Source organism: Triticum urartu, chromosome 4A (assembly GCF_056163025.1).
Source record: "Triticum urartu cultivar PI428250 chromosome 4A, HENAU_Tu73, whole genome shotgun sequence".
Lineage (NCBI taxonomy): Eukaryota > Viridiplantae > Streptophyta > Magnoliopsida > Poales > Poaceae > Triticum > Triticum urartu.
This window is the reverse complement of record NC_141876.1, coordinates 588,180,065-588,204,884: the sequence shown is the minus strand read 5'-3', so window position 1 is coordinate 588,204,884 and position 24,820 is coordinate 588,180,065. Positions and strand designations below refer to the sequence as shown.

Below are 24,820 nucleotides of genomic sequence, written 5' to 3'. Positions count from 1 at the left end.
TTAAGTGAAGCGGTGATTTTGTAAATAGATCTCTTTGAGCTCGCAAGTGTCCAAGGTGGCCTCAAAATGGTTGATTCTACTTTTGTTCACATTTCTCTTAATTTTTGTCTTAAGCGCGGTATATTAGATTGAAGTCTCACAGAGCTAGCAGAAGTCAATGATGGTGATGTCGGAGATGCAGATAAAATTGTCATACCAAAGCATGAGAATACCACCACGAGTCCTATTAGCCACCATTGCGTGGAAGTACGAAGGCAGTTGAGTTACCAAGAGCCCAAGACCACACACTAAATCAAACGTGCGGCCTGGCTGGCCGGGGTTGGGCCGATCGAGTTGACCTGGGCTAGCCAGATGAGATCGTTAGAGAAGGACGGCTTGACGAAAAGAAGAGATGAAGAGATCAATTGTTCCAGCGATTCGTGTGAACAAATACGAGATCGACCCAGACATGGAGAGATCGATCGTTCCGTTTGGCTGTGATCCGTCCGGTGGGAAAAAAACTTCGATCAAGGCTTGACGAAAGAGGACAGATTACGGGATCAGGGGACACTGCTGTTTTTTAGATATAAATAGATAGGAAAGATTTCAAAAATAAATATTATGTTAATTAACTACTCCCTCAGTCTTCGACAAGTATTAATTAATAGAGACGGTGATTATTATTTTTAGATTGGTGATGAGTTTGAGCACGAAGGGAATAAGGATCATATAAAAAAAATCCAATTAGGTCCGAACTGGGCCGTCTAATTAGAGAAGAAGGGAGGGAGAGGAAACAAACCCCAAAAAAACCCGACCCCGTCCGCCTGTCCGAAGGAAGACGAACCCAAACCCCAAATCGCCAACCTCGATCCATCGATCGGCCAAACCCTAACCCCGACCGCACAAATCCCCAATCCCGGCCGGCGACGATGGCCGACGGCAACCCCTGTTTCCCCGACTTCGCCCTCCTCGACCCGATCACCTGCATCAGCGACCTCCGCAATGGAACCACCGCGTGGGCCCAGCGTTTTGATTTTCGGTTTGAGAGTTTTTTCGTCCCACACCGAGATGGCCGAATTTCGGCCATTTTCAAAAATTTCGGTCAAAATTTGATCAAAATTTAACTGAAATTTGACTAAAATTTGATCAAGTTTTGTCAAATTTGACCAATTTCGGTGAAAGCTAGATTTTGCCCCAGGCCGAGATGGCCGAAATTCGGCCGAAATCCGTTTTTCTCGGCCGAAAATCAAAACAGAGCGTGGGCCTTGACCACGGCGGGCCTCACCATTCAGGTCTCCTTGGCGGCGGCCGCCCCGCCGCGCCTCTCCCACTTCTGCGTCTGCTGCCCCGGCTGCGACAAGACCACCTTCGACGACGCCCCCGACGTCTTCTGCACCGCGGGGGACCACGCTCTCATCCGGGTCGGCTTCACCGCCAGCGACTCGACGGAGCACTTCATCTACCGGGCCAGGGGGCCGGACGGCCGGCCGTCGCTTGACCTGCTCCCGGACTTCGATGATTATTCCGACGCGGAGAGTCTGCTGCTGCCCTACGGTTTCGTCTCCCACCGCAAAAAGCACCTGGTCATTGCGGCCCTGAGCGACGGACCGAGACCGACGGACTGGGAGTACTATCTCCACACCCGCAGCACCGAGCCGCATTCCACGTGGTCCAAGAAGCTGCTGCGGGTGGAGTTCCCCCGTGGAGCAGCCAGGAAATCGGCTATGAACGATCCCGTAAAGGTGATTGCACTTGGAGGTGGGCTGCTAGGTTGGGCCAATCTCATGGAGGGCATCCTGATTTGCGACGTGCTCGATCCCGGGGTGGCCGCGCTGCGCTTCGTCCCGATGCCCAAGCTGCTGTCCAGCAACAATCAACTCTACGACAATGAATCTCGCGCGAGGGCGATTCGTGACGTCACCTTCAGCCGTGGCTACATCAGGTGCGTCGAGTTTGAGTAGCTGGTAGAACACAAACCTATGCCGGCTGTTCCTGATCCCTGGGACATGGATGAGCTCCAAGACTCGGAATCGGCCGATGATCCGCCCGAGGAGGAGGAGGAAGATGTTATCGTTGGTTGGAGGCTCATCACATGGTATAGGACACTGACTTGGAACTGTTGGCGCAAAGGGAACACGGTCCATTCCGATGAGCTCGGCGTTGTCAACTTGCCTCAGATTATTGGAGGTGCTGGTGCCTGTGCTCTAAAAGTGCCACTCAAGGACCTGAAAGCAGCTGCTCCTACTCTGCGTGGCGACGGTGATGTTGTTTACCTCGCGTTCGAACTGCACGAGCAGGACCAATTATGTACATGGATCGTTGCTGTTGACACTAGGAGGAAGTTGGTGGGAGAGCTTTGTTCTGTAGAGGAAGTCTATCTTTACGATCCGAGCTACATTCCATATGTGCTTACCGAATATTATCTAGATGATAGATCAGGTATATACTATCACTGCTATCATATCTAGTGAGTTGCAAGTGCTAATGAATCTAGTCTAATGGTTTTCTGCTCTTTGTGTACTAGGTGGAGCTCAGGCACATACGCTAAATGCTTGTCATCCCACCCCACAAAACTTAGATGGGTCCAAAAAGAAGAGGCAGCGACTTTCACAAACAGAAGAAGTGTTGATAATACAAGTCATGCATGGACTTTTGAGGATCAGTGACGCCGCTTGTTCTGCTGTGTCTGCCGTGGAAACACACACATACATATACATGCATATCTCCAAGACCAGCGTGGAGCCCGGAAGAGTCGAGGAAGCACCTCAAGCAGCCTGGTGTGTTCGGGCATCATCAGACTGCAATAGTGCTCAAGTATGTCCCTACAGGCAGCTATATTAAATCCATAGACACGTGCTAGCTATATATGTGAACTTTGATTGACTGAAAGAACACTTGATTTGATTTAGATGATCACCTGAACCACACTCCTTGGTATGTACCCAACAGTTTCAGGTTAGTGAAGGGGAATTTGGGCTGAGGATTCCTTCCTCTTTTGTTTGAATTTTCTGTAGCATATATCAGCTTACTACAAGAGTAAGGATCAAAAATAGCTTCAGTGTGTGCCAGCAAGTGACAACAGATTCCTTCCTCTAATTGACACTCAAACAAAATTTTAGGTTTTTGATGGTGGCCAGAGAATTTGTTGCAATTCTCCAAGCATTTATCTTTATTTTCTGGGGTATTTTGGACTTCCAAATCAAGTCCCAGCTGTTCCTATTATTTGCTGAGCCTGAAGAGCTAGATGCCTGGGCCTTATCCCTCACTTTGATTTCCTCGGACAGTTTATACGCACTTCTTACAGAGAAAATACCCGTATTTTCATGATGCCAAGCAATGATGTCCGTAGACCTCCTGGTGGGCAGTTTTATCCTACAGATTGCCTCTGCATCGTAAACAGGGAAGATTTGGTGAATGAGTTCTGAATTCCATTCATTGCTGTCCGGTTTAATGAGCTGGTTCACCCAACGAAGGCGTGAATTCCTTGGGGAAGATCGCAACTTGTACCATCTACGGTCAGGAGGATGAAGATGAGTTCCACGCAGTGGTGGCGTGCACAAAAGCTAAAGCTCTCCGGAGTGAGATGAGAAAAGTTTGGGCTTTACCCACAGAGAAAGAATTCAGGTACATAGGGAGGGACTGGCTCCAATGCCTCTTAGCGAAGTGCGATGAAGACACAAGGGAGAAGCTAATGTTACTGTTCTGGAGAGCTTGGTTCCTACGCGATGACTGCGTTCATGGAGAAGGAAAAGCAAGAGTTTCTGTATCGGTTCACTTCTTGGAGAGGTACAAGGAAGAGATCCACCAGTCAATGTGCGAACTGACAGATGACCGAGGGAAAGGTAGTCTGTTCCCTGAAAAATTAAACACTCCCACCCAGACTCCGAAGACGATCTGCAATTGGAACCCCCCTCCTGTCGGAGTTTGGAAACTAAATACAGATGCGTCGTTCGTCGGCAATTCAGAGGATACCTGTCTTGGAACGGTAGTCAGAGATCACAGGGGAGATGTGGTCTTGTCAGTCTGCAGGAAGATCAAGGCAAGTGCAGGCCCTGAAGAAGCAGAAGCAGAGGCAATCAAGTTGGGGATGAGCGAGCTATCAAGCTTGTACCAAGGCAAATTAATCATTGAATCTGACTGCCTAACCATGGTGAATCGACTGAAAGCGGAAGGAGTGGACAAATCACAATTACACCACATTGTCCAAGACATCAGGGATCAGATGGGGCTCTTTGAATCCGTCTCCTGGTCGGCAACCAAACGAGAGGGCAATCAGCTAGCACATTCGCTGGCTGCTTGGGCAAGGAAGAACGGCGGATGCAGAGTCATTGCCGGTGTCCCAAGTCACCAAGTCAATTAGTTGATCTGTTTCTATCTGAATGTAACCCTGTCTAAAGCCATTAGCTTTTGGCTTGCCTAAAAAAAAATTTAGGTGTAAGAATCGCCAGATTACTTTTGTTTGACTTTTATGTTGGATGTACATCTGAATGTTCAGTTGCAGGCTCAAATCTAAAAATGTCGATGAAAAAGGTTATTGGCTTTTGGATTTTTATTTTTGCATTCAACATCTTCTGAAATTCATTTTGTTTTGCTACAAATATAAAGGTCAGGCTTCACTGCACCATCGCAAAAAAAAAGGGCTTCACTGCTCCATAGATGCAACGTTTTCGTTTCTCTTGGCAGATTTGGTGCATATTAAAAAAAAATGCATGGATGGGTTTGAAATGTTGTTTTATGTGTATTTTTCACATACGGCCTGAATAGCATGGCGACAATGTTGCGTGCATAGGAAAAACTAATGATGCCTCACAAAGAATTTTTGTTGAATCAACTTGCCAACATATTGATTTGTATCGAGGGGCTCAACATGAAAAAGGAAAATCCAGCACAAAGTAATATCTTGTTTTCTTCAACTCAACAGCATCAAACAAAAGCAACGAGAGGTCCCATCTTAAAAAAATCAATGAAAAATCATCTGCATACCTCAATGAGAAATGAAAAGGTAACATATATGGCATAAGGAGATATACAAAGGGTAGATCAACCCCGGGGCACCACATTGAAATGTACACCGCGAGATTCCGTTATCATATTTACACTTCTTTAAAGCAAAACAATGTGAAGTGATCCCTATCCTATTGTGTTGTACCAATGTGTAACAAATGAAATGGAAGCAAAATAAACACAACCGAATTTAACTATAGCATTTCATCCAAAAACATACACCTTCAAATAGTGCAAAGAAGATTATTCCACTTTGTATCTATATGAAAGAGCACTAGATAAAAAAATGTAATAACCAAAAGCTTAAAATTAGTTCCCAAATGCAAAAACATAAAACATGGATGCATAAGGAAAATATTTTATTTGAAAGTACATTTTCATAAAAGATGGATGCACAAGGAAAATTCAGGTTTTTGTTTTGTTTTGAATTTTTATATTATGAATGAAAAAATTACTGTTTGCAGCTGGGCACCAAATAGCTGCTCCCGGTTTATTGTCTTCTTTCAGTGGCATTGACCAAGCGGGTACATAGCCTTATGTCAACAAGAATGATGGAATTGGTGCACATAATTGATGTAAATGAATAAAAGATAATTAGTTGTGTCATTTTCTTTATGAAATTATTCCTAGATAGAATCAACATAAGATCTGCTTTTGTAATATCAAGTATCTCCGCATATTTTGTTTTTATGGTTTCAGTCTTTGTGCATGCCAAAAGATTTGCCTCCGGCATTAATGTCCTAGTGAAAGAAAATGAATGGTTCGTCGTATTTAACGTTTGAAGTTGAAGGAGGAGGAAAAATGCATATGCCAATGTAAAATGCCAACACACAAATAAATCAAGATTGATTCATTTTGCAGTTCTGCCAGCTAAGTGTGATGCCTGGTCATTCAACATCAACCATAAGGTTTTTTTTTTCATTGCTGGTAAATCTTTTATATATATGAAATAAAAATTGAGAGATCAAAGCAAGTTCAGTACTTAGATGATATAGCCTTTGATCAAATAGCACCGATGAGACGATAGTCCAAGCAAATTAGCAACGGAAGCTCTTCAGCTAGCAGCAAAAAAGGCGAGTGCGGCCATCCTGCACGCAGCGGCAGATGCACGCAGCGCATCGACGGCCATGCTACGTGAGGTGATCTGTGCAAAGGAAAGCGTCAAAGTCAGTAAAACGGGAATACATAACTGGATACAAGTAAAAACAATGTCAGAACTGACGCAAATGACCAGGCGTGCAGGGCTTTTTTTTACGACGGTTGCGTGTGGGAGCTGTTGTCTGACACACTATTAATGTGCTTTTTGACCACGCGGCCACTGCCAAGAACGGAGGTGGGGGCGGCGAGCGCCATGGGAGTCTCGGACTGGCATGTTGCCGGGGCGGCAGTGGAAGGACGGAGTCGGCGGCAGCATGTGTGGTGGAGTCAGGGGCCGCCATGGACGTCGTTGCTTCCTTGTGGGGTAACATGCCGATTGCAGCCGAGGGCGCCATGGCGAGTGGCGGAGCAGCGGTGGCCGTCACCAAAGGAGCTGGTCGTGGGGCAGCCGCTCGGGCGCAGCCATGGCAGCGGCGGGCGGCGGAGCTGGCATTGCCGCTGTCCGAGGGGGCCGTGCGCGGGCTTCATCCGCCCCCAAACGACATCGAGGCGGCCAACTGCAAGGGGAGCGGAGAGAGCGCGCAACAAGGACGACGGATCTGACCTCGGACGACGCAGGGATGGCCGGGGCTGGGAGATCAGGCCGGCGGCGGCTTCTTGTTTACCGCAAGAGCTCCTACGTGAGCGCAAGAGCACACACTTTCTCTGATCTGACGTTCTGGTCGGTCCGTACGGGCGTGTTTGTCCTCTCGTCTGTGTGCGTACCAGCGTGTCAGATCGTGCTGTCGGTGGGGGTCCTCTGAAATACGCATATACGCAAAAAAAAAGAAATACGCATATACGCTACATATCACTCTCCAAACGTTCGCCTATACTCCAATTAGCACATTCAGCTGTTCGAATCGCGATGGTACGCGCACCGTCGATGCACTGCGTGCAGGGATGCACTTCTCCAAAAAAGGCAGGGAAACCAAGCATCCAACCAGCCGCTCTCACTGTCCTCCCGGCCCCACCTGTCGGAAACCCCACGCAGAGCTGGCTGAACCGAACCGTGAGAGCAACCGCCTTCCTCCACACAACACGGCTCAAAATTTCCCCTCCCGAAATCCTCGCCGCCTCCACCAACCATGCCGCCGCCGGTACCATCGCTGCCGGACGAGCTCCTCGAGGAGATCTTCCTCCGCCTCCCGCCGGGCGAGCCAGAGCACCTCGCGCGCGCCTCCCTCGCCAGCAAGCTCTGGCTCGGCCGCCTCACCGGCCCTTGCTTCCGCGGCCGCTACCGTGAGCGCCATGGACCTCCCCCCATGCTGGGCTTCCTTCATAGTACCTGGCTGGAGGGAAAAGATCTCTTCACACCCACCACGAAATTCAGCGCGCGCGTTTCCGACGAGGACGACTGCGGGAGCGGGTACCACAAGTACGATGCGTGGGACTGCCGCCATGGCCGCGTTCTCCTTGGAGACGAGAACATGTTGCCCATCGCGGTCGTCGTTTGGGACCCCATGACGGGCCGCCGGAAGGACCTGCCGGAGCCCGACCTGGTGCACGACAGCTATGGCGCCGCGGTGCTCTGCGCCGTGCCTGGCTGCGACCACCGCGCGTGTCATGCGGGCCCTTCCAGGTGGTCTTTGTTGGCCTGGGCATGGGTGCAGATTTTGACTGGAATGGTTGCGTTGCGCAGGCCTGCGTGTCCTTGCCGGAGGCCGGTGACTGGAGCAGGCCGTGCCCCGTGTTTGATCACCGTCACTGGGGCGAGCCTTGCTCTGGTCTTCATCTTGAAGACGATGCATTCATCGGCCGAATGCCCCCTGTCCTGGTCAAAGGAGCACTTCACTTCATGCTCGTGTATGCTCGTGATGGCCATGTAGAAATTCTCAAGTACGACTTGAGATGTAGTTGCTTATCACTGGTTGATGTGCCGCTTGTGGGGCCTGGCATACACGGTGCCGCTATCCTCATGGCGATGGAGGATCGTAGTTTGGGGTTTGCACATGTGGATGGGTTAACCCTCCACATCTGGTCAAGAGAAATGGATTTCAACAGAGTTGCGTCATGGAGTCATCGTACAATTATCGATCTCAGGAATCTTCTCCCCATCCAAAATACCGATGAAAGACTTAGACTGATTGGATCCGTTGAGGGCAGTGATACCGTTTTCGTGACCACGGACCTGGGCATCTACGAGATTAATGTCAAGTCACAGCGTTGGAAGGAGATATGGAAGAGCGAGAAATTTCGTGCTTTGATTCCGTACATGAGTTTCTACAATCCACAAGGTATAGTTGTATCTATATTTCTTTTTCATTTTTGTGATTTAGGGAACAAATGTTAATTAATACTCCATATAAGTTTGTGGAACAAACAAAATAATGAATCTCTAATCAGATATAAAGTTGCATTTCAAATTTTCCCGACCAAACTTTGGGTGCTAATACAACTAATTGTGCTTACTTAATTGGCAATTTATATAGTATCATGGCATCACCTTTTTGGAATCACATCGACGATTCTATGTTTGCAGAAAGGGTGATGCCCTGTGACGCGGCGCATTGACAAGGTATGGTTGAATATGCTTAAGGTTAGAAGGCCACTCTCATCAACAAAAAGATGACAAGCTTGGAGGCAATAGGGGTCTTGTGATGAATTAGGTCACTATTCAGTAGCCCTTTTGGTTCAGTGGTCACATTGTTTTTTGGCTTTTGTCAGTGAGCTTGATAGTTTGCCCAGGCGTGCGTAAGTGGGTGAATGGAGTATCTTGTAATGAACCTTCGGTTCTTGCAGCTGCAATAGGAACCATTCTTGAAAATGCATCTGCAGGCAGTACTCAAGAATCGGAGGTTTTTCTGTCCATTTTGAGAATTCTACAGTTTGCTCTCCCAACTCTCTAAATTCATCTCTCAAAAGGAGTACCTTTGAACTTTGAGGAGTTGATAATAATGGCATGTCTAGAGATAGTCGTTTGTCTCGCTCTAGAGAAGTAGACATGATGATGGTTTCTGCAGGCTGGCTCACTAATCTGTCTTAATTAATTTAGTGTTCTCTTTTTAGCAAAGCAATGTTACTGAAGAGTATAAGATGTAAACTGAATCTTGAGCTATATGTTCGGGGAACTACAGATATGGGGCTTTATTGCTGCCTGAAGATCTTGTAAGCTTTTATTTTGCTTAAGTAGCTCCACAAAACTGCAGGGAAGATCTTGAGTAGTTCGTTATTTGTTGCATATGTTTGGCCTACAGTGCACATACTAGTTTTTTGAACAATTTTTTTAAGTGCACATACTAGTTTTTTGAACAATTTTTTTAAGTGCACATACTAGTAGACTGCAATGTCTATGTAGTGAGATGAAGATGTTCATATGCCTGGTCACAGTGCAATGCAACAATGATCATTGCAGCTGTTTTTGATGTATTATAATTTCCGGTTTGATTTCACAGATTTTCCTTCTTAGATAAGATCGTTTACTAAAAATCAAGAACACACATTTCTGTATGTTTTTTTCTGCACCTAAAATACATGAAAGAAGTATGGTTCTATTCCACATGTTTCATAACTAGTTAATCTTGTACATCCTTCATGGGAAAACGAATTATCTTTTAAGTTGGTTGTTTTTCTGCATTCACCCGTCCCTCGTATTCAGATATAATTAGTGCACATTGCTAGATAATTGCTTGCTACACTGGGTATACCTGAGGCTTCTGTAAGATATCATAGCCATTATGGCATAGAGCTGCTAATGCAATTTTTTCTTCAAGTTCTATATCACGCGCATCGACAATGGTTGAGTATGCTGAAGGGTAGGGTGCTCGATATGGATCTGCTTAACCCAAGCTTGCTTGCACAATTTCGAAAATTTGAGAACTGTGTTTTGAAGTTTCAAAATGTTCTAAAAAGAATCAGTCATGACTCATGTACATAGGGTAGTATAGCATTTACGTGCAATTTCTTCTGATAAAGTGTGCTAATTTGTATTTATATACAGAAATACAGAATGCATGTGCATGATTTCTGTCGAGAATTTTGACTTTTGTAAGTTTGGTAATTTACTCGTGTCGTCCTCGTCCGTAAGGGTGATCATATATTTTCATTTTAAAAACCGTATAGTTTGCTCTCCTAGCTTTGGTCCAATCTCTAAAATTCTCTCCCAGAGGAGGTTCGGATGATGAGCAGAATATGAGGGCTTGTCCTGAGCCAGGATTTTCTGCTGCTCAAGAGATGATGATGGCTTGTGCATGGCTTGATTATGCTTAATTATCCTTGTGAACCGAACTAGATTACATGTCAGGTGTTGTTGTTACTGCAGCAAATTAGTATTTTTTGAGCAAAGTAATATTGCTGCAGTATCCTTGCGGTTGTTTTTAGTTGTCATTTTTTTCCCTATTCTAGATTGTTACTGGTACTTGTTGCCAAGATTATGAATGAAATCCATGCTTCTGTAGTAATATAATTTAAACCATCCTTTAATCCATAGCTTTGTTTCAGAAGGAAATCGTTTTCTGGCATCTTTTTGGAAGCTATCTGAACATTAGTACAAGTAGGCATTACGTTTAGAGAAGTGGCTTTCTAAGAAACTGAAACTCTGACCTCGAAACTCCCAACCGAGGAAGGATTGTTCTGGCAGGTACGAGTGGAGAGTTTGCCCCGGTACGTTGATGGTTCTGATCAGTCTTGTTTTGTAAAATAGAAGAGAAGTGGTGCCATCTGGCTGGCAGTTTCTTCAAACCTTCAACTTTAAAGTAACTTTAAAATCTTCTGCAAACTATAGGGATTCTGGCCATCCCCAGCTATGCATTTTTATTACTTGCCTTTTCTCAGAATATGACTCTTATTTGTGATATCTGACTTCTCTCTCCTTGCTTTTGATATGTTACTAGAACTGACATAAATGTTCAGTATGTGGATTTAGATGTTCATATATGCTTTCTAAGTGCTCATAATTTACTGTTTGACAGATTCATGGTGCTGCAATAACTCAAGGCAGAGCATGGCCGAGTTGGCATGTTACTACCATAGAGGTACGCAAATCTGTAGGTGTAGTTTGGTTTTTGTTTCTGATTCAGGTTGTGGCTTTGGCATTGTTCTGCTTCTTACATCTATCACTATCGTATATGTCAAACTTTGGATCAAGCAAATAACTACTCTGCCTTGAGGAACCACAAAATCAAGAAGTGCTTGAAAGCTCCAACTATTGAGTCAAGCTGGCTTCAGAAGTAACACATGCCACCCAAGCCTAAAATTATACAACTTGGACCAGTTCTGAATTCTGATACATGTTTGTGCATCCATGCTTATTCAGTTGGTCTTTGTCTGTCCGGTGAATTAAAACTGTTTCATGAGCATACCGCCGGGCAATAAATTTTATTGAATCTATGAAACTAGATTAGAATCAGACTAAAACCATTTGATCATTACATAGGCAATAGCTTGTTTTGTTTACAGTTGCATATGCTTCTTTTTGTTTACTTGGTCAAGCAAGCACACTGAGAGAGATTATATTTAGTCCCAAAGAGAACCTTCAACCTGAATAAACCTCTTAGTCAGTGATGCCCGCAGATGCATCTCTTTTTGGCAAACAGAGCATCACAACATAGATTTTATTATTGGCCAAAAGAAGGGAAATTTTCTCTAAACAATGATGCATTAACCGGTAGGCAGTAGCCAGCTGCGCTTCCGCGTGTCGATCGGACCCGTCGAGCACGCATTATTGCCTTATTGAGGTCATCCCATGGCAAGCATGCACCGGCAGAACTCCCACACTAGCTAGCTAGTTCCGGTGCAAGCAGAGATGGACCTCCTCAGATGGAGATGCTGTTGGGGATGCCCTTGGCCGAGAGCCCCTCGGCCTCGCCCGTGTGGTCGGAGGTGTTGGGGAAGAGCAGCATGTACGGGAATTTGGCCGGCCCGATGCGGTTCTTTAGCCGCGAATCTTGGTTCCTGGCCTCCACCTGCTTCTCGATGCCCTCCAGTCTGGCCCCGAACCGCTTGAACGCCTCCAGTGCCTTGGCGTCCGACGTCCACGCCGGCGTGTCGTGCTGGCCCAGGTACACCTCGTCAGAGGAGTGCTTGGAGAGGATCTCCATGAGCGAGATGCCCACCAGGGCCTGGAGCAGGCTGGTGATGGTGTGGATGAACGCCCGCTCCGGGTCACGCGCCAGCTCCGCGTACTCCTCGCTGCCCGGCACCGGCATCGGTCGGCGGCTCATGGACGGCTTGTTGGGGTGGTAGCCCGAGTAGGCGTACTGCCCGAAATTGACGGCCGCGTGGAGCGCCGACCCAATCCAGATGATGGTGGCGCATGCCTTGATCAGCTCCGCCACTGTCTGCATCTTGGGCCACCATGCCGCATCCTTGAGGTCGCCGTGCCCGACTTCCCGCACCTCCTTCCACCACGCCTGTAGCTCCACGTCGCCCTGCAGCACGCTATCGTTGGGGTAGTAGATGGTCAGGTAGTCTGCCACCCACTGCTCGATCGCGTGCCAGACGGCGAGCCCGTCCGCGGCGTATGGGTAGTCCTCGATCAGTAGCCGCACCTTGTGCGGGCTCGATGGGTCCTCCACGGCCATGCCCCTGCATCGTCAAGATACGTCAGTTGTCATGGACCGATTCTCGCAAGGGCTTGCAATTAATCGATTTGTCTGTTTCGTCAGTATTCTATTTCTACCCACCTCTTGATTAGATCGTCTGGTAGAGCTTGCTCGGTGAAGTTCCAGTTCTTGTAGACCATGGAAGACATGGGCATAGCATGCTTGCCCGGGAACACGGTCATCTCGATGACGCCGTCGGCGTTGATGAGCATACCCCGAGCTCGCGAGTTGATGTTCATGGTGTCGCGGTAGTGCGGGTGCAGGAGCTTGTGCACCGGGTGGGTCACACTGAGCTGCCTGTTGGTCGCGATGACGAAGGGCTCCATCACCGCGTGCGTGTTGAGCCAGTGGCTGATCAGCTGGTGCCAGCCGTAGTCGTTCACGGCGACGTAGGCCTTGGCGAGCTGCCATACCCAGCCCTCGACGCCGGTGTCCTCCGGCGTGTACACGGTGCTCTCAGCCGTGGTCAGGTCTCCCTGAAGCAGGGGCGAGCTGAGCTCGATGGCGACCGGCGCGAGCGTGCCGTCCCCTTGCAGGAAGAGCAGGGTCCTGGTCGCGTACACGAAGCTGTCCTTGAGGTTGTTGATGTTGATGAGGAACGGCATCAGGTTGTCGTGCTGGTCCACGATGTAGAGCCTGTTGCTGGTGAGCGCCTGGTGCACGGTGAGGCCCTCCAGGCGCTCGCCGATGTGCGCCTCGGTGATGGTGCTGGTGTGGTCGCCGTACTTGCTAGGATCCAGAGTGCTCTTGGGAGGGAACTCCTGCACGCTTCAAACGGTATGAATAGATAGAGCATATATAAATGGATGAATTTGCTCTTGTTAATGGCCGATAGATGGATGGATGGATGGATTGATTGTTCATTGCACTTGCACTCACCGTGAGACGTTTGATCATCATGGGGTTGACGCCGGCCAGCGTCTCCCTCGCGAACTCCTCGTCAGTCATCCATGCTTTCTCGTGCTCTGTGTGATCCCAATTAACATTGCAAATTCGGTTTAATTAACCATTTTTTAGCTACCTAAATACTGGAGGAGTATTAACTATGTTTATTAGATAGGAACCTTAGTTTAAAACAGCGACACCTATTATGAATCGGAGGGAGTACCTTGGATGATGTGCGGCCTGGGGAGCTTGAGCTTGAGGAAGCGAGGGTCGTCGGCCATGGGGGTGATGACGTCCTTGACAAGCTGGAGCTGGAGCTGGGAGCTCTTCCGCACCTTCTCGGGACCGGGGGCCGGGACGTTGGGCACCTTGATGCCGCCCTCGTAGAGCTTGAGAACGTCAGCGAAAGAGTCGAAGTCGCTGGGGGTGTCGTCGTTCTCAAAGTACTCGCGGATGGCCGGTATGATCCCGTGCACCAGCGCCGCGATCGTGTAGGCCCGGAAGTCGGACTCCTTGAGGTGGCCGAACTGCTCATCACGTGGCACGTAGACGGTCTCTCCCCGGCTCTCGTGGTCGGGCTCTGCACCATGCCGCGCCATGCCATGCGGGTCGTCGTCAGACCAAAGTACATGCATGTCGGTCAATATAATTACAAGGAGGAAGGAAGGCACGCACCGTTAGCCGAGGGTTTCCGGCCGGTACGGCCGCGGCGCGGGTAGGGGAGGTCCTCGGAGCCACCGAGGACGTCGCGGGTGTCGCCGAGGTCATTGTAGACGTCGTAGCGGTAGACGCGGTCGTGTTCCTCGTAGGGCCCCTCCTGGTCGTCACCCCGCAGGTTCCGGAGCTCGTCGTCACGGTACGGCTTGAGCGCCGCCGGCATGTGGTGCGGCAGGTATGTCTGCATGCACAACGGACCGGGCCAGTTGCGTAGACAATGAGAATCAAGCAGAATCCTATACAGCTACTTCCTCCGTTCTAAATTATTCGTTGCAAAAATGATCTAGATATATCTATTTTTGCGACGAGTAATTTAAAACGGAAGGAGTACTAGTGAATATATACTCACGTTGTTGGTGAAGAAGATGCGGTCGTAGCTGTACTTGGCATGCGGGTAGACCCAGGAGTTGGCGACGAAGACGACGGCGCCATGGCCGGGCAGATCTTCGAGGGTGATGGTCTTGAGGTAGAACTCGGTGTCACTATTGTTCTTGACGATGATCGCGCCGGGAACGCCCAGCTCCATCGACCAGTTGAACGTCACCTCAGACTTCTCCTCGCCCGTCGGGACGCCCAACAGGCTCTTCTTCAGGAGACATGGCTTCAGGTTTGCCTCCGCGCCCACCTCCCCGCGGCTCGTGTTGCCTGCAGCTGCAGCACACCACACGTACTACTATATTAAGGCGCTCTTTGATTTGTAGGATTCTCAAAACGTGTAGAAAAAGTAAAGGATTAGAGTGGCATATCGACTTGAATCATATAAAATTAGCATAGTGTTTGATGCCATAGGAAAAAAAGAAAATATAAAAAAGGTTGGAGTGGATGCTAGATTTTCAATAAAATGTACTCCCTCCATCACAAAATATAAGAATGTTTTTGACACTATATGCTAATTCTGGGATGAAAGGAGTAGTACACATGATTTTATAGGAAAAATTCCTATAGCATTCGATCCTATGAATCAAACGACCAATGTAGGAAAAATTTCTATGAATTCTGCCCTCCAATAATTCTATAAAATTTCTTCGAATAAAAGGAGCCCTAAATGTCACATGCACTTACACACGTAATTTTTTTGCCCGTCTCTCTCTCAAGCATATATATACTTGGTGTGGAACAAATTAACTACTATTCCCTCCTATTCACAAATATAAGATATTCTTAATATAAAATGTATACAGATCAAAGTGTCTATATTCATCCAAATAAGAAAAATGTTTTAGAACATCTTATAACAGGAAAGGAGGGATTACTTTGCAAATTAAAAAAGAGCGCGTACGTGCACTGTGGCTGTGGGGGAATTAGGGAGTGGTGAGTGCTCACTGCGGCCGCGGAGGGTGGAGCTGATGAGCTGGCAGGTGACTCCGCCGCCGAAGAGCTGGGTGTCGGTGCCGCCGTCCATGGCGGTGCTGTGGAAGTCGTTGAAGTCGAGCACCTTTTTAGGGATGAGGACCAGGGAGCCCTTGAGCCCCCCAGCCCCGGGCAGGTCGCTCACGATGCCACCCGCGCTCAACATCTTCGTTCGAATCAAAAAGGAGACAACGAGAGGGAGGAAGGGTGTGTGAGAGCTCCAAGAGCAACCGGGAGGCTATTTATAGATGCACATCACATGCACTGATGCACGAGAAGGGTGGTGTGAGCAGAGAGAGCACTGGAGACATTGGATTCGATCTGGCTGGGGTCTACAGTGGCCAATTGATTTGAATATCTAGGGGATCAGGAAAAGATCTCAACAAGTTATACTATAAGCATGCATCCTGATGCATGGCATGGGCTGGAGTATTATCGAGACACAAATGCATCAACTGTGTGCATGCATACTACGGAGGCACGTGGGGGATGTCTGGACTCTGGACTCTGGAGTGACCATCGTCACAAAACAAATATTTTTTGCGACGTCCATCCCATGTGGTTTACGCTTCACGTATTGATAGGCTTGGATGGAGAGTAATACAGCACACCACATGACAGCCGCTTTTCAAGCGGGAGGAGATCAGTTTTTAGTTGGAATTTCTTGGCCAGGTCTCGTGGTGCCAAATCTCGATCAGTGGACAGTGGCGGGGGCTCGCCACAATAACACATGGATTAATTCGTACCTCTAGGCACCCAGTGTATGCATACGCTGCCTGAATGTCTCCAACTATGGCAGGAGATCTCCGATCGAGGACCCTCCCCTATTTTGGAACAGAGGAGGTACTAGATAAAGCATGACTAATATAGTAGAGATAAAAAAAATTATGCGTTCTAACAGAGAGAAGGTAAATAGCTTCTGCATATATGAACCGTAGCCTATCATATCTATAGCAGACAGTAGAACTAGTTGCATATATGAGGTAGAACCTAATATATTTAGGGCAAGTACTAGTACGAGAAACTTTGGCAGGATATCTAACAGAAAGAAGAACACATACGAGACAGCAGCAGCAGTAGCACTGGACTTGGGGTCGGTGTCCTCGCCAGCTATGTCGTCGAGGAGGTTGTCGACGTCGGGGAAGAAGTCGTCGTTGGGGAAGTAGTCGTCGGAGTCCGGGGCGTCCGTGACGAAGGAGTCAGTCAGTAGTCGCGCAGAGCGCTCCCCAAAAACCTTATCGCCCTTCTCCCGTAATTCTGGTGCGTCTCTCTGAGAGGAGCGACCTCCCTTTTATATGCGCAAGAGAAGAAGGCGAGAGGCTGCGCCGGGAGCTGAAGGGAACACGGGAGATGAAATGAACAAACAGCAGCCGAAGGGTGCAGCGTTCGTATATAATATTCACTACAGCTCCCGAGTGACCTTTCGTATACCCGTAGTGCGTGGCAAAAATTTAGACATCGGCTCATTCCCGCAACCCGCGGCGCGGCGTGGCGAGGCGTGGCGTGGCGAGGCGGGCGGCGGAGGAGGAGCGCGCGTGGATGTCCCTCTTGTTCTCGTACTCATACAAGTGGGGAAAGAACCTCCCTTATAAGGAGGTCCAACTCCCACTAAACTAGCAATGTGGGACTAAACTTTAGTAGTATCTCTTGCTTTGCACAAATGGGCTAAGTGGGCCTCTAGGATTTATTAGGAATTTCTGAAATAGTTATTGGGCTACCCCCAATATAGACTAAATTCTAACAATCCCCCACCAGATCCCAGAGGCACACAGAGATTTGTCTTTGGTTCCAAAACACTGTTTTATATACCGGTACTGCAGTAGAGACTGTTAATTTGAATTTCCACCTAGAACTCTATGCTACACTAGTAAGCAACTTGAACAGTGGACTGGGCCTTGAACTGCAAGTTTTCTGCGAATCTAGTTTCACATAAAGCCTTGACCGATACGTGGCTACCGTGGGTCTTCCCCGCAGGTGGAGCTTATGCATCATACTCCGAGACCTTTCATGAGTTTACTAGAGAGAACCCTACTCATAGATTGCGACGTTTAACAATCAGACTCATATAGGTGTGTTCTTCAAAAGATGTTCTGCAGGACAACATCTCTGCTTCAAAGAGCCACTTAGAACACATTAAGATATACATCAACCTGCCGTGCAGATTAGGAGAGTATTGCATCTTTATGGAGTGGTATTTTAACAGTAAGGGTACTCTCCTCCCAGTTGACCAACAGCTTGTCTTCCACATCTAATTCACGGGATCTCCGATCACAAAGAATAGGTTACCACTGTGAACAACTCATATTGTGGGTCTCATACCCATCTCTTTCGATGCATTATCTATCACATTACGTGATAGACCCTTAGTAAAAGGATCTGCCAGATTCTTAGACGTTTGGATATAATCCAATGCAATAACTTCGGAGTTTCTCATTTTTCTGACAGACTTTAACCATCTCTGAACGTGTCTTGATGACTTCATTTTATCCTTTGAGCTGCTCACTTTCGTGATCACAGTTTGATTGTTCAACCACGGAGCTTGCTCAACCACGGAGCGCTTTTCAGTCATCCTGTAGTCATAGAATTGCTCCATAATGTACAGCTCAGTGCCAGCATCCGAGACCCCAAACTTGGCCTCGAGTGCATCCCACATATCTTTTCCATTATCAATTGACGCATAAGCATCAACTATGTTCTCACCAAGAACACTCAAGAGAGCAGCCTTAAACAGAGTATCCATTTTCTGACAGGCTTGTGCCTGTTGAGCATCAAGCTCCCCTTCAGGTGTGCCGAGAGTGGTGTCATAGCAACTCATGGTTTGAAATCATAAGACTGCTCTCACGCACCACCTCTTATAGTGGATACCCTCAAACATAGGAGGTCTCATGGAAGCAGCAAAACCACTTGAGGTAAATTGCCTATGATAAGGTTTTTGGATTGTTGGAAATATGAGCAATTTACCAAATGATTTTATTAACAGAAATACTAGATAAATCATGACTAATATAATAGAGATAAAACAAGTCATGTGTTATTTAGGGCAAGTACTAGTACGAGAAATTGTGACAGGATATCTAACAGAAATAAGAACACATACGGGACAGCAGCAGCACTGGATTTGGGGTCGGTGTCCTCGCCAGCCATGTTGTCGAGGAGGTTGTCGACGTCGGGAGATTGAAACCGGTGGCGAGAGGAAGGAGAAATTCTGGTGCGTCTCTTTGAGAGGAGCGACCTCCTTTTATAGACATCGGCTCGGCTCATTCCTGTGGCGAGGCGTGGCGGGCGACGGAGGAGGAGCGCGCGTGGATGTCCCTCGTGTTCTCATGCTCATACAAGTGGGGAAAGAACCTTCCTTATAAGGAGGTCCAACTTCCACTAAACTAGCATTGTGGGACTAAACTTTAGTAGTATCTCTTACTTTGCACAAATGGGTTAAGTAGGCCTCTAGGATTTATTAGGAATTTCTGAAATAGTTATTGGGCTGCCCCCAATATAAACTAAATTCCAGCAGTGGTCTCATCTTTGGATCGTGTGCCAGCTCGAAAAGCCAAGGATCTAGCGGGCCTGATCATTGGTTGGAAAGAAACGTGAGGGTCTTCAACAACAAAGTTGCTTCGGCCAATCTCATGGGAAGCAAGGCGATGGAGGCATTCGGACTTTGGGAGACAGCGCGGCGCTTCAGGTGGCGAGGGGTATATCATAGTGAGAGACCATAATTTGTACCAAGTGTTGTGGTGGATGTACATGGTACATATGGTTGCAATACCCCTTGTAATTCAACTGCTTTTCCCAATCTTAATGAAAATGACAAGCAATACAGGTTGCCTGTTCTTGTTGAGAAAGAAAAAAAATAACAGTGTTAATTTGGTCAGTGCTAGTCCGGCTAAGATTTTGACCGACGTTTAGTCATTGATGGGTGCTAAACCCATCAGTGGAGAGGCTTACATGTTCAGTAGCGTTAATCTCACGCTCTTGATAACCCCGTTTTTCACAGGGTGTTTCCTGCAACAGGAACGGGTTTCATTAGCATTGTGAGATTATGGGCGCTAATTCCCTTCTCCAATGGGGGCTTAACACTACAGGAATCAGCTACTTTGCCGTCTGCCACGGCGGACGGCAAAGGCATGAACGGCGGACGGCAAAGGCCTTTGCCGTCAGCCGCGGACGGCAAAAGGCTCCGGCAAAGTAGGCTACGGTAAACAGCTACTTTGCCGTCTGCTACTGACGGCAAAGTCTTTGCCGTCTGCGGCGGACGGCAAAGAGAGCGGACGGCAATAATTGCGCTGTCAGTCCGTTAAGTGGCTAACGGCAGGCCTTTGCCGTCCGCTGCTGACGGCAAAATTGCTAGGGTCTTTGCCGTCTGCCGTATGATGTCATCTACACGTCACTACATGGCAGGTTCTTTGCCGTCTGCCACTGATGGCAAAGTCTTTGCCGTCTGCCACTGTAGGCGGTTCTTTGCCGTCTGCCACTGATGGCAAAGTCTTTGCCGTCTGCCACTGTAGGCAAACTAACCAAATGGGTCAGCTCCCAGGAAGCACAACTGGATGCCACGTGTCTTCTTTGCCGTCCGCGGCAGACGGCAAAGAGCCCGTTGCCGTCGGTGGCAGACGGCAAAGAGCCTGCATATTGGCTCTTTTATCTATTTTTTATAAATCCAACAATTTTCATCACAAATATATATGACATATATAGATATATTTCAAAAGGCCATTACAGAGCAAACATATAAGATATCCAACACATAACTTCATCGTTCAACATAGAGGCATCCAACCATATATATTACAATAGTTTCATCCAACGATACATGCATAGTTCAACGATACAAAAGAAACAGAGAAAGGGATAAGGAGCACTCCATCATGCAAGCTTTCATCAAGTGAATGAAATCTGCAAAATGAAAAGTAAGAAAGTTAGAACAAGAAGAGTAGACAAGAAGAAGAGTAGAACAAGCAGAAGACTAGAACAAGAAGAGTAGAACAAGAAGAAGAGCAGAACAAGAAGAGTATGTCATTTATGAGCTAACTTACGTGAAATGGATCATATATGAGCTAACTAAGTTGAAATGGGTCGTTTAAGAGCTAGCTAAGGTGAAATGGATTATTTATGAGGTAACTTAGTTGAAATGGGTCGTTTATGAGCTAACTAAGGTCAAATGGATCGTTTTTGAGGTAACTAAGGTGAAATGGATCGTTTTTTAGCTAACTTAGGTGAAATGGATCATTTATGAGCTAACTTAGTTGAAATGGATCGTTTTTGAGCTAACTTAGGTGAAATGGATCATTTATGAGCTAATTTAGTTGAAATGGATCTTTTTGAGCTAACTTAGGTGAAATGGATCATTTAAGAGCTAATTTAGGTGAAATGGATCGTTTTTTAGCTAACTTAGGTGAAATGGATCATTTATGAGCTAACTTAGTTGAAATGGATCATTTTTGAGTTAACTTAGGTGAAATGGATCATTTATGAGCTAATTTAGTTGAAATAGATCTTTTTGAGCTAACTTAGGTGAAATGGATCATTTAAGAGTTAATTTAGGTGAAATGGATCGTTTTTTAGCTAACTTGGTGAAATGGATCGTTTATGAGCTAAATTAGTTGAAATGGGTCGTTTATGAGATAACCTAGGTAAGATTGGTCATTTTGGAGTTAACCTAGGTGAAATGGGTCATTTTAAAGCTAACGTAGGTAAAATGGATCATTTAGGAGCTAATCTAGGTAAAATGGGTCATTTTTGAGCTAACTTGGATGAACTGGATCATTTATAAGCTAACCTAGGTAAAATGGGTCATTTTAGAGCTAACTTAGGTAAAATGGATCGTCTATGAGCTAACTAAGCTAATTATGCAATTTTTGACATAAGTAAGCTAAGTACAGATCGTTTTAGAGCTAACTTAGGTAAAATGGATGGTTTTGGAGGTCAGTAAGCTTATTAAGTCATTTTGGAGGTGAAGAAGCTAAGTCTAGGTCATTATGGTAAGCATTGGAGGAAATAAAGCTAAGTGTAGGTCTTTATGCATGTGTTAAGCAAAACACTAGATAAACTTACCAAGATCCAGGAGGTGTAGGAGCGGGGTGGCTCGTGTCGGTAGCTGGAGAAGGATCGTGCGATGCTTGTCTGGAGTTACGCTGCACCAAAGATCATTTCCAATGTCTTGTTAGCATTGATGACACTCAAATGTTAAGACTAGCAAGTAATGTCCATTCAAATAAAACTCACCGTGGTCCCAGGAGCAATCACTGGCATCGGCGGAGCGGTCTGACCTGTCTTCTCGCACACAGACTGCACATTTGGTTTTGACGACTCAGTCATACTAGTTAGTAATGAGACAAACACTACATGAATATTTTGGCTAATCTGCAGAAGAAACTTACCACAAGGAGCTCGTACATGGCCCTTGCATGCATGTCATTCCGTGCCCTCTCCTCCTCCATCATCTTTGTCGTCCTCTCCTCCAACTCCCGCTGCCTCTCCGCCGCCTCCGCCAGAAGTTTCTCCGTTCTATCTCTCTCACTCTGTATAGCAGCCTGCAACACCACTCACATGACCATTTGTAATCATCGATGGAAGCGCACACAATGTAATGGAGAAAGATAAATGAGTACGTATCACTAACCTTGATGGCGAGTTGCATTGGCCGTTCACGAGGCCTTATCTCAGGAGCGGAGCTCGACTGGTGCGCCTTGATCTCCGGGAGAGTGCTAGGACAACGGATAAGTCCATCTCCAATGGCTATGGAGCCATGGGACCTCCCGCCACCAGATATCATCAATAGCTCTGGATCAATGGGACCCTGGCTCGGGTTAAAGTCCTCCCCTTTCCTCGCCTTCCCCTCATCTCTATATCTCACGAGCTTGTTGTGGGAGGAGATGTTGGTGAAGTTGTTTGCATCATCGAGGTCAGACTGAGAGAAAGCCTTGACTTTCTTGAAAGAGGCAGTGTGGGCTATGGCATACAGGTCGTACACCTCTGGCACCTTATCCGCCTTATTGTAGCGTGCCTGAAAGAGAGAAACAATGAAAATTAGTAATTAAAGGGCTCAAGCTAGCATGATGAATGAATTGCATAAATCATGAAGCAAACCACATACCCAGTTGCGCCCGAACTGGTATAAGTTGGAGCTGCCTTGATGGTTTGGCACACCTTCCATTTGGGCACGTTTGTCCTTGGCCTCATTGTGGAGGGCTAGCCATTGTTTTGAGCACCACTCATTGACCAACACCTCCCAACAATCCATCCGATCCGCACACCATCTCGGAGGCGCCTAAGTTAGCAAATAGAAACTTGAGCGCTACGGCTAAGAATTACTAAATGAAGGAACTTAAGTAGAGAAGGCCTTAAGAATTACCTTCATGTACTGCTCCTTACTCAGGAACTTATCGCGGCACGCCGGCTTGGTCTTCTTGATACCACGCAAGGCGTAGTAGTCTCGAACAGCCTGCACCCGAGCCTCGTGCCGTAAGTTCTGGAGTAGGCGCTTGCAGACGTTCTCGATAACATGTGCCGCGTCCTCCTCGTATCCCTCCTCACACCTGTAGAATGTCTGCAATCAAATGAGACAATATTGATTAGTACAATTAATAACTAGCTAGTTGAAGATTTTTAAATGTGTAAAGGAGAAATTACCCAAAACTTTCTGATCACCATGTCTGCCCTCGTGTCGCACACGACACCGTCGATAATCTCATCCGGCGGGGCCGGGGCAGCCACATAGTGCTCCCAGATCAATCCAAGCTCTGGAAGCCGACCCTCACCAGGCAACGTGACAAACCCTTGGAAGTTTTGCCGGCAAATAACTCCAAGGACGGAGTTGGGCCGGCGGACACTATGATGGTGGTCCCAACCCCTGCAGCATGACAAGGCCAACGCATTAGTTATTTGGAAAAACGTGAATGCACAAGGTACAAAAATATTAAATGCACTTACGTACCTCTCCCCATCAGGGAAAATCAACCACCTCTGCTCGCGGGTCACCGGCACGGACGGGAGCTGTGTAGCACCACGCTGGTAGACAGTGCCCCCCTCCTCCTCAAGATCAGTCGGCTCCCCGCCATCATCAGCATGGCCACTCGGCTCCTCGGGCTGATCCGGCCAGGTACCCCATCCGGACGTGTGCTCCTCCGGGGTCACGTGGGCCGAACTCTCGTGGGCCGAAGGCCAGTCGACCCGAGGCTCGTGGGCCCAAGACCCGTGGACCGGAGGCTCGTGGACCGGAGTCCGTGTAGCCTCCTCCTCGGACGAGTCCACCCTAGCAGTCACGTGCTCGGGTGAAACAACCGGGGGTGGCGGCGAGGAAGGCGCCGTAGCAGTCACCCTACCTCCTCTCCCACGACCACGTGCCCCACCTCCTCTCTTCCTACCTCGAGCTCGTCCCCTACTGGGCACCGCGGTCGACGAAGAAGGGCCCGGCGATGTGGCCATACTATCCAGCAACGCTCGGCGGAGAGGTGCGTCTGGAATGGAAGACCTCAGACCACGCTCCCGACCAGCGCCCACCATCTTTCAACACATGCCATGACAAACAGTAAACGAAATTAGTACAACATAAAAAAAGACCGACATGAATAATAATATGTGTATCACTTAAGTGTATCATCATCAAGTACAACATAAAAAAATGTAATACCTGACACTACTAATAATCTCGATCAGTATCATCAATAAATGCATAATCATCATCATCACTATAATCAATGACGGGCTCATAGGGTTCATTGGCATCAACATGTGCAAGGCCACCTTGACGTAATCGGTCAAGCATTGACAGGTCATCCGCAGCAGTAACCTCTTCTTGTTCCGGCTCTTCTTGTTCCTCCTCTGGGGTGATGTCGGATTCATTGTCGCTGTCTACTTCAATGTTTTGGGGTGAAGTATAGCGGTTCTTGAAACGCTTTTTGGAAAGACGTGTCTCTTGGAAGAATTCTCCTTCATATGTGTCTGGGTTAATGTGAGGTTCATAATCCTCTTCCTTTGGGGGAGAAAGTCTAGCACGGGGCGGCACTTCATAAACGACATCCCAACCTTTCAGATTTGGATTAATTTGGCAGGCCCACGGTAGATAGAATACTTGGGTCACCTGTTGAGCCATAATATAGACATCAGGAACATCTAAATGAGTGCTTTGGTTGATTTCAACTAGCCCTATATGTTCATGAGTCCTTCTAGTCTCCTTCGGCTGAAACCAATAACATTTGAAGACTACG

At 47.4% G+C, this 24,820-nt stretch overlaps 1 protein-coding gene and 2 pseudogenes across 2 annotated transcripts; 2 read left to right on the top strand and 1 right to left on the bottom strand.

Annotated features, from left to right (window-relative positions):
* The first annotated feature begins 908 nt into the window (after nt 1-908).
* Nucleotides 909-4,339, top strand: LOC147976881 (uncharacterized; annotated as a pseudogene).
* A 2,766-nt stretch (nt 4,340-7,105) lies between these two features.
* LOC147976880 (uncharacterized) lies at nt 7,106-9,476 on the top strand (annotated as a pseudogene). Its single transcript, XR_015602184.1, has 2 exons — nt 7,106-8,357; nt 8,603-9,476. The product of XR_015602184.1 is annotated as an uncharacterized LOC147976880 (transcript).
* A 2,182-nt stretch (nt 9,477-11,658) lies between these two features.
* LOC125553004 (putative linoleate 9S-lipoxygenase 3) lies at nt 11,659-15,814 on the bottom strand. Its single transcript, XM_048716733.2, has 7 exons — nt 15,588-15,814; nt 14,614-14,915; nt 14,223-14,445; nt 13,771-14,127; nt 13,542-13,627; nt 12,744-13,423; nt 11,659-12,645 (listed from the first exon to the last, which is right to left on the bottom strand). Exons 1-7 carry the CDS (start codon nt 15,778-15,780, stop codon nt 11,874-11,876), a joined length of 2,613 nt encoding a protein of 870 aa, XP_048572690.2. The 5' UTR covers nt 15,781-15,814; the 3' UTR covers nt 11,659-11,873.
* Nucleotides 15,815-24,820: the final 9,006 nt, after the last annotated feature.

Bases quoted from the DNA above. Each gene is read 5' to 3' on its own strand.
- LOC125553004 (XM_048716733.2), bottom strand. From the start codon at position 15,780: ATGTTGAGCGCGGGTGGCATCGTGAGCGACCTGCCCGGGGCTGGGGGG. The intron at 14,446-14,613 runs GTGAGTATATAT...TTGTGCATGCAG, and splicing joins GCATCTTCTTCACCAACAAC to ACATACCTGCCGCACCACAT. The intron at 14,128-14,222 runs GTGCGTGCCTTC...GGCATGGTGCAG, and splicing joins CCGGAAACCCTCGGCTAACG to AGCCCGACCACGAGAGCCGG.